At 41.0% G+C, this 12,305-nt stretch overlaps 1 protein-coding gene across 1 annotated transcript in view; it reads right to left on the bottom strand.

The window, feature by feature from the left end:
• Positions 1-12,305, bottom strand: part of KSR2 (kinase suppressor of ras 2) — a 186,297-nt gene that overhangs the window by 152,096 nt on the left and 21,896 nt on the right. The window contains exon 3 of the mRNA XM_058158508.1: positions 9,335-9,485. Coding sequence (XP_058014491.1) covers positions 9,335-9,485 — 151 coding nt within the window. The remainder of the gene's footprint in view (positions 1-9,334; positions 9,486-12,305) is intronic.

Below are 12,305 nucleotides of genomic sequence, written 5' to 3'. Positions count from 1 at the left end.
CCGCCAGCACATTATTCCCCGTGGAGATACGTCCTAGGAAATTGAATGGCCCTAATTAATGACTCATTAACTGATACTGACATTGCCCCATATCCCAATTTATTAATATCAGTCTTGACTCTTCCATCTCTCGCAACTTTAAAAAAAAGAAAAGAAAAGAAAAGATGCGAAGTGTTTTAAAGAGAAAGCAGCCGTATTTCGAGATTGCATTTGAAGACGTCTCCATGTCCAGGGATATTAAATCTCAGCCAAATTTCCTTATCTCTGGAAACGTGGGGAGATGGGATGGGGGGAGGTGGCTTTACGCTCAAGAGCCCCTGTCTCAAGAATTAGAAATTGCTGTTAAAAAGTGACATACCAAACACACACACATACACACACACGCGGCAAAGGTATACTCGACAAAAATCGCCACCTAGCATCTAGAGTCTTGGTGCTGAGTCCACTTTCGTGGGCTCTTGACTTTTTCCTCCAGTGACGTGTTTGAAAGAAAAACAGGCTAGGATACACACATTCACACACCCATCTACTGCATTCTCACAATACACTAAGCTAGGATTTGCTAAACATAAATTGTTTCGACTCCTACCCTCAAAACGACACTATAGGGCACTGCACACCAGAACAACTAGACACAAGGATAGTTTTTTCCCGAACGCCATCACCCTGTTTAACAACTAATTCCCACAACACTGTCAAATAATTTACTAAGACTGTATTACTATTATTCTTCTCTTCCTTACTAGTATCTATCTCGTCCCACTTATGACTATAACCATGTTGCCTGTATTTTTCCATTTATATTGTTTTTATATCTTTCCTAGTACGATTTGATAGCTTATTAGTAACGTTGACTATCACGGAAGTGTTGTATCTTTTTATTCTTGATGAATGTATTTTATTCTCCTCATGTACACCAGAGACAAATTCCTTGTGTGTCCAATCACACTTGGCCAATAAAGAACTCTATTCTCTTTTTCTTCTCTTCTCTTCTCTTCTATTTATTTTCTACTCTACTCTACTCTATTCTAGTCCTTATTTCTATTCTATTCTATTCTATTCTATTCTATTCTATTCCTTTTGCTTCTACTTCTCTCATTCTTCTACTACCTCTTCTTTCCCTCCTTCTCCTTCTCTTCTCTTCTCATCTCATCTCATCTCTTCTATTTCTTATTCTATTCTACTCCTTATTCTATTCTATTCCTTATTTCTATTCTATTCTATTCTATTCTATTCTATTCTATTCTATTCTATTCTATTCTATTCTATTCTATTCTATTCTAAGCCACATTTAGCCCCATAAACCAAACTCCACTGTTTAAGCAAACCTATTGGCACGAGACTCTATTCCATCTTGGACAAATGGCTGTCCAATCTCTTCTTGAAAACCTCCAGTGTTGGGAGCACCCACAACTTCTGGAGGCAAGCTCTTCCACTGATTAATTGTTTTCACCGTCCAAAATTTTCTCTTTACTTCTAGAAAGTTTCCACCCATTACTTGTCCTGCCTTCAGGTGCTTTGGAGAATAAGTCAAGGCCCTCTTCTCTGAGGGAAAATCCCCCAAGTAATGGAAGACAGTGTCTCTGTGGTCTCTTCTCAAAATCCCAAAATCTTCAACCAAAAACTGTCTATTATTGACCTCACCCCATTCCTAAGAGGACTATAAGGGGCGTACATAAGAGCACAAAGTGCCTACCGTTCCTGTCCTATTGTTTTCTTTCATTATATCCAATTAATATAGTTATTATATGCTTATGCTTATATATATATGCTTATATATTATATAGTTACTTTCATGCTTATGCTTATATATATACTGTTGTGACAAAATAAATAAATAAATAAATAAAAATAAACAGTGATCACATCCGTCCCCCAAATCCTTCTCTTCCTTTAGGACAGGCCTAATTCCTCAAGCATTCATCATCAGAGCTTTTTATACGTCTTATTTTTGTACAGGAATCAAGAAGAGCTTCTTCCACTTGCAGCTGATCTTCATAATCATGAAGACTAGAACCCTGACTTGTTTTTTTTTTAAAAGAAAACTAAAGTTTTGCTCAAGGACGTGGTGGCTCAGAGACTAAGACACTGAGCTTGTCGATCGAAAAGTCGGCAGTTCAGCAGTTCGAATCCCTAGTGCCACGTAATGGGGTGAGCTCCCGTGACTTGTCCCAGCTTCTGCCAACCTAGCCATTCGAAAGCAGGTAAAAAATGCAAGTAGAAAAATAGGGACCACCTTTGGTGGGAAGGGAACAGCGTTCTGTGCGCCTTTGGCATTGAGTCATGCCAGCCACATGAACACGGAGACGTCTTCGGACAGCGCTGGCTCTTCAGCTTTGAAACGGAGATGAGCACTGCCCCCTAGAGTCAGGAACGATTAGCACAGATGTGCGAGGGAAACCTTTACCTTTACCTAAAGTTTTGCTTGCCGGCTTCAAGCCAGATCGCCCAAAGTCTCTTTTCTCTAAATAAGAACCCTAAAGAGAGTCTTTATAAAAATGGCCAGCTGAACCACATGCAAGCTGTTTTCCTGTTTTGTTTGGGTTTTTGTTTTTCCGTGAGAGATAAATTTAATGTCATGCCTGAAGGAAGCCAGGAAGGAAAAGCAGCCGAGGGAAGAATCAAATGCGACTGGAAGTATAATTATGGAGAGAGATTTCTTTTAACATAAAAAGGGAATATCAAGTTGTATCGGGTTTTTCCCAGGACGTCATACAGTTGGCTGCTTCGGTTCAGCCAGCTTGGTTAGTGTGAAATCAACGCAGCCAGACAAAATTTAATTTCTTCCTCGCCCCATTCCTGGAAGCTCCACTTTCTCCTTCTCCCCACCCCCAATCTCGGTCCTCCCCTGACATAAAACAAAGGAAGGGCAAAACATTTGATAGCGGATGGGGGGTAGGGTGGGTTTAATGGGTAGTGGCGTAGTGGCGAAAGAGATTTCGGGAAGATCACATCGGACGGCTAGAGATGGCTAGGAAATCGTGGGGATGAGGTCTGGATGAGAAGGTGGAAGAAAAGCCTCTGGCCGGTTTCATGCTATTTAGAAGAAAAGTTCATGGATATGGAGGTTTTCAAGAAGGAGATGTTGTGGTCCGCCAGCAGCCTGCGGAGCTGGCAACAGAGTCAGGCAGCGATGAGGCAGAGGAAGAACATGGGCCAGTCCTGGAGGCTGGGGAAGGCCCGGATGAGGGCTCTGCGTCAGAGGCTGAGGTGGGGCCAGGGCCATCGGAGAGTGAGGTGCGGACTCCAGAGCCTCCAGAAATTGATGGTAGTGAGGCAGAGGAACAGGAGGAGCCTGTTCCTAATGCGCGCATGAGAAGAGCTGCCAGAAGGCAAGAGCAGCTCAAGCAAAGAGGACGACTCGGGAGTAGGGCAAAGAGATGATTGGCCCCTCCCATAAGGCTTAAAAGACCAGCAACGGTGTTTGGGCTCTTTGTCGGAAAACAAGGTTGACAGCCTTGCTCCTTGTCTTGCTGCAGATCATCATGGAGAATATCTATGCAGTCACTAAAAATCAACAGGAACTTGGTGGAATGTAATCAGTTGATCAACTTAACAGTTCCTGGTGGGCAGGAATCCATGGCAATTGGATTGAAAGTCTATGATACAACTCAGAATCTGTTCTTTTAAATGAAATCTATCATCTATCTATCTATCTATCATCTATCTCTATCTCTATCTCGCTAACTTTATGTATCTCTCTATCTCTATCTCTCTATCTTTCTATCATCTATCTATCTCTCTATCATCTGTCTCTCTATTTATCTATCATCTAAATTTCCTGACAGTTAGAACAATTAATAAGTGGAACAACTTGCCTGCAGAAGTTGTGAATGCTCCAACATTGGAAATTTTAAAGAAAATGTTGGATAACCATCTGACTGAGATGGTGTAGGGTTTCCTGCCTGGGCAGGGGGTTGGACTAGAAGGCCTCCAAGGTCCCTTCCAACTCTGTTGTTATAATATATTATATTATATATTATATTATATTATATTGTTATATTATATATTATATTATGTTATGTTATGTTATGTTATGTTATGTTATGTTATGTTATGTTATGTTATGTTATGTTATGTTATGTTATGTTATGTTATGTTATGTTATGTTATGTTATATGTTATGTTATATTATCTCTATCTATCTCTATTATCTATCTAGCTCTAGCTATCATCTCTCTATCTCTCTTTCTATCTCTTCTATCATCTCTCTCTCTCATCTATCTATCTTTCTATCTTTCGATCTCTCTATCATCTATCTATCTATATCTGTCTATCTATCTATCTATCATCGATCTATATCTATATGTCTGTCTAGCTATCTCTCTATCAGCTCTCTGTCTCTTATCTATCTATCTATCTATCTATCTATCTATCTATCTATCTATCTATCCATCCATCCATCTATTCACCTATCTCTCTATCATCTACCTACCTACCTACCTACCTACCTAAATGTACAAAATATATCTGTCTTATTTAAAATAAGTTGTGTTCACCTCTGAATTTCAGTTATCCTATAGCGCCCTCTACTGTTCAAAAGACAGCAAACCAGCAGGGTCTAATGGCTGCAAAGCGATTTGGTTTGCCATAAATCAGAACCTTTCCAGATGAACAATTTTTTTATTAAAAAGTAGACGGTCCAGAAGGTCACTTCATCAGGTGCCTGGTGCCTGCAATGTGGTTTGTTTGGTTGTGATTTACTGCTTTGGAACTGGTCCAAAAAGAAACGTCTAAGTCAAGCCTAGCCTAAGGAAGAGAAGGACTAGGAAGGTGACATGATAGCAGTCTTTCAATATCTCAGGGGCTGCCAAAAGAAGAGGGAGTCAAACTATTCTCCAAAGCACCTGAAGGCAGGACAAGAAGCAATGGGTGGTAACTAATCAAGGAGAGAAGCAACCTAGAATTAAGGATAAATTTTCTGATAGTTAGAACATTTAATCAGCGGAACAACTTGCCTCCAGAAGTTGTGAATCCTCCAACATTGGAAGTTTTTAAGAAGAGATTGGATAACCATTTGTCTGAAGTGAAGAGAGTCCAGAGATATTTCACAAGAAGAGTCCTCCATTCCTCTACCCGCAACAGAATACCTTATGCCACCACACTGTAAATTTTGGGCTTAGACAACTTAGAACTACGCCGCCTTCGTTCTCATTTAAGCCTAGTACATAAAATCATTTGCTACAACATCCTACCTGTCAACGACTACTTCAGTTTCAACCGCAACAATATACGAGCAAACAATAGATACAAACTCAAGGTAAACAGCTCCAAACTCGATTGTTCTGTTCTACTCTATTCTACTCTACTCTACTCTACTCTACTCTACTCTTATTCTATTCTATTCTATTCTATTCTATTCTATTCTATTCTATTCTATTCTATTCTATTCTATTCTATTCTATTCCATTCCATTCCAATATTTGTTCTGTTCTGTTCTGTTCTGTTCTGCTCTGCTCTGCCCTGCTCTGCTCTACTCTACTCTACTCTTATTCTGTTCTATTCTATTCTATTCAATATTTACTCTGTTCTGTTCTGTTCTAATCTACTCTACTCTATTCTGTTCTATTCTATTCTATTCTATTCAGTGGAGGAAGGGATGGTCTCGGTTTTCTTCTCTCCTTTATTGCTCTAACTTCTGTTTTCTCTCAGGGGGAGAAATGCTAGGATTTCCAAACCACTGAACTCCCTGTCAGGTGGGGAGAAAAACTCTGATTGTTTTGCTGACAGATTTCTGTCTTAAATTCTTTGGATTATTTATGGGCTGTTCTCCATTCCTTCAGGGAGGCGCAGAAGGTCCAATAGGTCAGAAGCAGAGAAAGATACCTACCGAACAAGTGGAAAAATCCAGCACCTTGCCCGAACGCCATAAAATTGCCCTGATGTTGCTAGGCAACCTTGGTTTTATTTTCCATAACAATCTCCACAATCGGCAAATTATCAGTTAACAGCCAGAGGGAGGGAGAGAAATGGACCATGTTGATCATGCTGTTCTGCAGGTAAATCCTCAACTTACAACTACCCATTTGGTGACCATGTGAAGTTAAAACTGCACTGAGGGGGAAAAAAAGGAACTTGGGACGGATCCTCTCATTTACAACTGTTGAAGCATCCCCAAAGTCGTGCGATCAAAATTTGGGCGCTTTGCAACTGGAATTTTTGTGTTAAATTTAAATTTACTGACAAAGAAATAAAGGGAGATTAAAGGTAAAGGTTCCCCTCGCACATATGTGCTAGTCGTTCCCGACTCTAGGGGGCGGTGCTCATCTCCGTTTCAAAGCCAAAGAGCCAGCGCTGTCCGAAGACGTCTCCGTGGTCATGTGGCCAGCATAACTCAACGCACGGAACGCTGTTACCTTCCCACCAAAGGTGGTCCCTATTTTTTCTACTTGCATTTTTTACGTGCTTTCGAACTGCTAGGTTGGCAGAAGCTGGGACAAGTAACGGGAGCTCACCCCATTATGCACTAGGGATTCGAACCGCCAAACTGCCGACATTTCTTATTGAAAAAGTTTTAACAAGCAAAAACATTTTTCCCCCTCCCCCCCCCCCACAAAACCCCCTTCCCCTCCTTCATCCCCCCACAGCTTCCCGGGTCAATCACAAGGTATTGTTATACCTAAACCAAACATAGAGTAAAATTTTCCCTTCTAATCCAATTAACCTCATCCAAATCTTTTCATTTCCCAACCCCCCCATTACATAAAATAATACTTCCTAATTATTCAAAGGCAATCTGATATTTCTTAATCTGATATCTGTTTTGTAAATAATCAATCCATTTTTTCCATTCAATTAAATATCTTTCCTGCGTGTTGTCTTTCAAAAAAGCTGAGATTTTAGCCATCTCAGCCAACTTAGTAACTTTCAATATCCATTCTTCTATTGTAGGTAACTCTTTTTTCTTCCAATATTGTCCAATCAACAGCCTTGCTGCTGTTATTAAATTCAGAATCAATTTAGTCTCAATCCCTGTACAACCCGTTATAATTCCCAAAAGGAAAAATTGCGGCAGGAACTTTATCTTCTTCTCGAACTGCCGACATTTCGATTTACAAGCTCAGCGTCTTAGCCACTGAATCACCGCTTAGTCTCCCTTTAGTTTCTATATAAATTTATATAGAATAATAATTTATATAAATAATATAAATTTAACAGAAAAATAGCTTGTCCCGGAAGCGACTGCCTGCAAAGGCCCCTGGGTTGGGGGCTGAAAGGCAAAAGGGGAAGCAGTATGCTCCATCCAGTATCTGGGTAGACCAGGTTGCCCTGATAGACTGGTCTCACTAGAAAAAAACACTTTGCAACTGGAAACTGTTCGTGAGCTTTGCAATGACCTGGAAAGGTGGGGGGGGGTTGTCACATGACCTCCATTTATGATCTTGCTTCCAAGAAGCAAAATCAATGGAGGAAGCTGAATTTTCCATTCCTCTGAAAACAATAGAATACCCTATCCCACCAGACTTGAAATCCTAGGCTTAGAAAACTTGGAACTCCGTCGCCTTCGACAAGACCTAAGCTTAACTCACAGAATCATCTAGTGTAATGTCCTTCCGGTTAAAGACTACTTCAGCTTTAATTGCAATAATACTAGAGCAACTAATAGATTTAAACTTAATGTCAACCGCTTTAATCTAGATTGCAGAAAATATGACTTCTGTAACAGAATCATCAGTGCTTGAAACATTTTACCTGACTCTGTGGTCTCTTCCCATAATCCTAAAAGTTTTATCCAAAAACTTTCTACTATTGACCTCACCCCATTCCTAAGAGGACCATAAGGGGTGTGCATAAGCGCACAAACGTGCCTACCGTTCCTGTCCTATTGTTTTTCTTTTCTTCTTTCTATATATATGCTTATACCTCCTTATATTTACCCATATATGTTTATATACTATAAAATCTTTTGTATGATTCCTACATATATTGTTGTGACAAATAAATAAAATTAAATAAAAAAATTAAATAAATTTGCTTAACAACAATGTGTCCCAAAGGTGCCTTTTTTCAAGAGGCAGCTGGACTTCCTTGTTTTTCCTCAAAGATGTTTTGCTTCTCATCCAAGAAGCTTCTTCGGCTCTGACCAGATGGTGGGGGAATGGAAGGATTGATATAGAATAGAATAGAATAGAATAGAATAGAATAGAATGGAATGGAATGGAATGGAATGGAATGGAATGGAATGGAATGGAATGGAATGGAATGGAAAAGAAAAGAATAGAATAGAATAGAATAGAATAGAATAGAATAGAATAGAATAGAATAGAATGGAATGGAATGGAATGGAATGGAATAGAAAAGAATAGAATAGAATAGAATAGAATAGAATAGAATAGAAAAGAATAGAATTTTTTATTGGCCAAGTGTGATTGGACACACAAGGAATTTGTCTTCGGTGCATATTGTTGTGGTCCCGCCAGCAGCCTGCAGAGCTGGCAATGGAGTTGGACAGCGATGAGGCTGAGGAAGAACATGGGCCAGTCCTGGAGGCTGAGGAAGGCCCGGATGAGGGCTCTGCATAGGAGGTAGAGGTGGGGCCAGGGCCATCGGGGAGTGATGCACGGACTCCGGAGCCTCCAGAGACTGATAGTAGTGAGGCAGAGGAGCAGGAGGAGCCTGTTCCTAATGCATGCATGAGAAGAGCTGCCAGAAGGCAAGAGGAGCTCAAGCAAAGAGGACGACTCGGGAGTAAGGCCAGGAGATGATTGGCCCCTTCCATGAGGCTAAAAAGACCAGCAACGGTAACAATGTTGAGATCTTTGTCTTGCTGCATTTGTTTCTTATCAGTGTCTTCTGAACTTTCGCCAAGAAAGGCCTTTGGCAGTTTGCCTAATTAGACCAAGGTTTGTGATAAGACTGAGTTGGGAAGAATTTGCTTTGATTTAGTTTGGACGACGCTGAGAATTAACTCATTCTGTTCTAATAAAGTTTGTTTTTAAAACTGACTGAGTATGCTACTACCTACTTCCAGTGTTCCACTGGTTGATTGCTCTCACTGTCAGGAAATTCCTCCTTATTTCCAGGTTGAATCTCTCCTTGATCAGTTTCCATCCATTATTATTTCTCTGGCCTTCGGGTGCTTTGGAGAATAGCTTGACCCCCTTCCTCTCTGTAGCAGCCCCTCAAATATTGGAAGAAGGCTATCCTGTCTCCCCTGGTCCTTCTCTTCCCTAGACTAGACATACCCAGTTCCTGCAACTGTTCATCGTATGTTTTAGCCTCCAGTCCCCTCATCATCCTGGTTGCTCTTCTCTGCACTCTTTCTAGAGTCTCAACATCAGACCGAACCCTTACACACCGCCAACCGGAAGAAAAGAAATCTGGGCTCCCGCACCTGACTTATACACGTTCCGGAGGCAGGAGAGAGAGGCGTTGAGTCGGGCGCATTCTTCCCAATTTGCCCCAAATTTCTCCACCGTCTTGCAGACCTGCTCGTCTGACATCTCTAAAAGGTCTTCCAGACTCAGTTGCCCTGAAGAGATTTGCTAGAGGAAGAGAAAGAAAGAGCAAGAAGGAGATTTAATCGGTTAGAGAAAGGGTCCCCAACCTTTCGGACCTCAGGGACCACTAAATTCATCATTTTAAATTCCAGGGACCACTAATATAATCCGCCTAATGACTGGCTGGGTGGGCGTGGCTAGGTGGTCATGTCACCTCTAAAAGAAACCATCAAGGGAAATGCAAAAAGAAATCCTCAGTTACCCTGAAAAAACAGAAGATTCTTTCATAACAAAACCCAAGAAATTGCCAAAGGCAGAATTTGGTACAACAATATTAGACTTTTCTCCCTATCTAAAGTCTAATATTGTTGTACCAAGTTCTGCCTTTGGCAATGTAATTTTGTTATGTTATGTAATTTTACTAACAACCTCAACAACTTTACTCACTAGATTGCTCTTCCTCTTATCACTTGCACAAGCAACTCTTATTATGACGAGCACCTTATGCAAATCCCTCATTTGCAGCTGTAAAAATTTGTCTGTCTGTCTGTCTGTCTGTCTCTCTCTCTCTCTCTCCCTCCCACACACACCATGAAATGTTCAGTAAGATAGAGCACTGCTGCCCTCTTGTGTTTCTATTGCACTCCTGCAGTGAAAAAATACACCATTGAAGGATTTTCTCCATCCCCTGCCGGAAAAGAAACAAACCTAGAAAATGTACGTCTTCTTTATCCAGAGTTGCCCATAAAACAACTGAAAAGTTGTGGAGAACTGCAATTTTTAATGTGACATAAAGGAAATCAACATGCTCAATATATTGTCATCTGCACCTCTATAACTGTCTGGTTTGGTTCTGCAAACCAACAAGACAGACACAGACTTCAGAAGATCATTAGAACTGCAGAAAAAAACAATGGCTACCAACCTGCCTTCCATTGAGGACCTGTATACTGCATGAGTCAAAAAGAGGGTCGTGAAAATATCTACAGTCCCTTCGCATCCTGGACATAAACTGTTTCAATTCCTACCCTCAAAACGACGCTATAGAGCACTGCACACCAGAACAACTAGACACAAGAACAGTTTTTTCCCCAAAGGCCATCACTCTGCTAAACAAATAATTCCCTCAACACTGTCAAACTATTCACTAAGCCTGCACTACTATTAATCTTCTCATCGTTCCCATCACCCATCTCCTCCCACTTACGACTGTATGACTGTAAACTTGTTGCTGGTATCCTTGAGATTTATATTATATATTATAATATATAAATTATATTATATTACGCCAAATACCTGACCTTCGGACTTTCCGTCGCGAACTGAAGACACATCTTTTCATTCGCGCGGGGCTGGCTTGAATTGAATTTTATTAATTTTAAATTTTAAATTTTTATTAATTAATTTTAAATGGGGTTTTTTAGTCTAGTATATTTTAACCTATCAGGCTAATTTTAAAATAAGTTTTTTAATCTGCTTTTTAAATTGTATATTGTATTATCTGTTTTATTTTTGCCTGTACACCGCCCTGAGTCCTTCGGGAGAAGGGCGGTATAAAAATCAAATAAATAATAATAATAATAATAATAATATTGATTGTTTCCTAGTATGATTCGATTGCTTTTTTGTACCCTATGACTACATAAGTGTTGTACCTTATGATTCTTGACGAATGTATCTTGTCTTTTTATGTACGCTGAGAGCAAATGCACCAAAGACAAATTCCTTGTGTGTCCAATCACACTTGGCCAATAAAGAATTCAATTCAATTCAATTCAATTCTATTCAATTCTATTCTATTCTATTCTATTCTATGCTATTCTATTCTATTCTGGCCAAGCCACACCCACAGAGCCCGTAGTAAAAAAAAATGAATTTCACCACTGTGCTGGGGCCTTAAGGAGCCTGGGTGGGCAGGCGAGGAGGGGCTGGGAGGGGTGTAGTAAGTAGAGGCCAACAAGGCGCCCCTCGACATGAGTGACATCAAGTTGACCACGCCCACCCAGTCACATGACCATCTAGCCACACCCACCCAGCCGGTCATTAGGCAGATGATATTAGTGGTCCGCAGGATTTAAAAGTGGTCCCATCGGTTGCCCTCTAACACCACTAGACGACCTCTCCAGGTCTCATGTTTCAGCAGAGTAAGGAAGGTACTTAGGCCCTTCTCACGCCCTGGCCAGGGTCTTTTTTCGCTTCTATCATTGGGGCAGAAGACATCCAAGCATAGCCAGCTGGACAAACAGGTTTAAAAAACACCTTCTATCCATGGGCTGTCAGACTCTTAAAACACAATCACAATCACTCCGCACACATATTGTTGTGGTCCACCAGCAGCCTGTGGAGCTGGCAACTGAATTGGACAGCAATGAGGCTGAGGAAGAGCGTGGGCCAGTCCTGGAGGCTGGAGAAGGCCTGGATGAGGGCTTTGCGTTAGAGGCTGAGGTGGGGCCAGAGCCATCGGGGAGTGATGTGCGGACTCCAGAGTCTCCAGAGGCTGACAGTAGTGAGGCAGAAGAACAGGAGGAGCCTATTCCTAATGCACGCATGAGAAGAGCTGCCAGAAGGCAAGAGCAGCTCAAGCAAAGAGGACAACTCGGGAGTAGGGCCAAGAGATGATTGGCCCCTCCCATTTAGGCTTAAAAGACCAGCAATGGCGTTTGGGCTCTTTGCCGGAAAACAGCATTGATAGCTCTGTCTTTTTGCATTTGTTTTGTATCGGTGTCTTCTGAACTTTTGCCAAGAAAGGTCTTTGGCAGTTTGCCTAATTGGATCAAGGTTGGTGATAAAACTGAGGAATTGTGTTGGGAGGAATTTGCTTTGATTTAGTTGGACTACCCTGAGAATGAGTTAATTCTCAGCTGT

Source organism: Ahaetulla prasina, chromosome 15, assembly GCF_028640845.1.
Source record: "Ahaetulla prasina isolate Xishuangbanna chromosome 15, ASM2864084v1, whole genome shotgun sequence".
Classification (NCBI taxonomy): domain Eukaryota; kingdom Metazoa; phylum Chordata; class Lepidosauria; order Squamata; family Colubridae; genus Ahaetulla; species Ahaetulla prasina.
The sequence above is the reverse complement of the archived record's forward strand: the minus strand, read 5'-3'. Positions and strand labels throughout refer to the sequence as shown.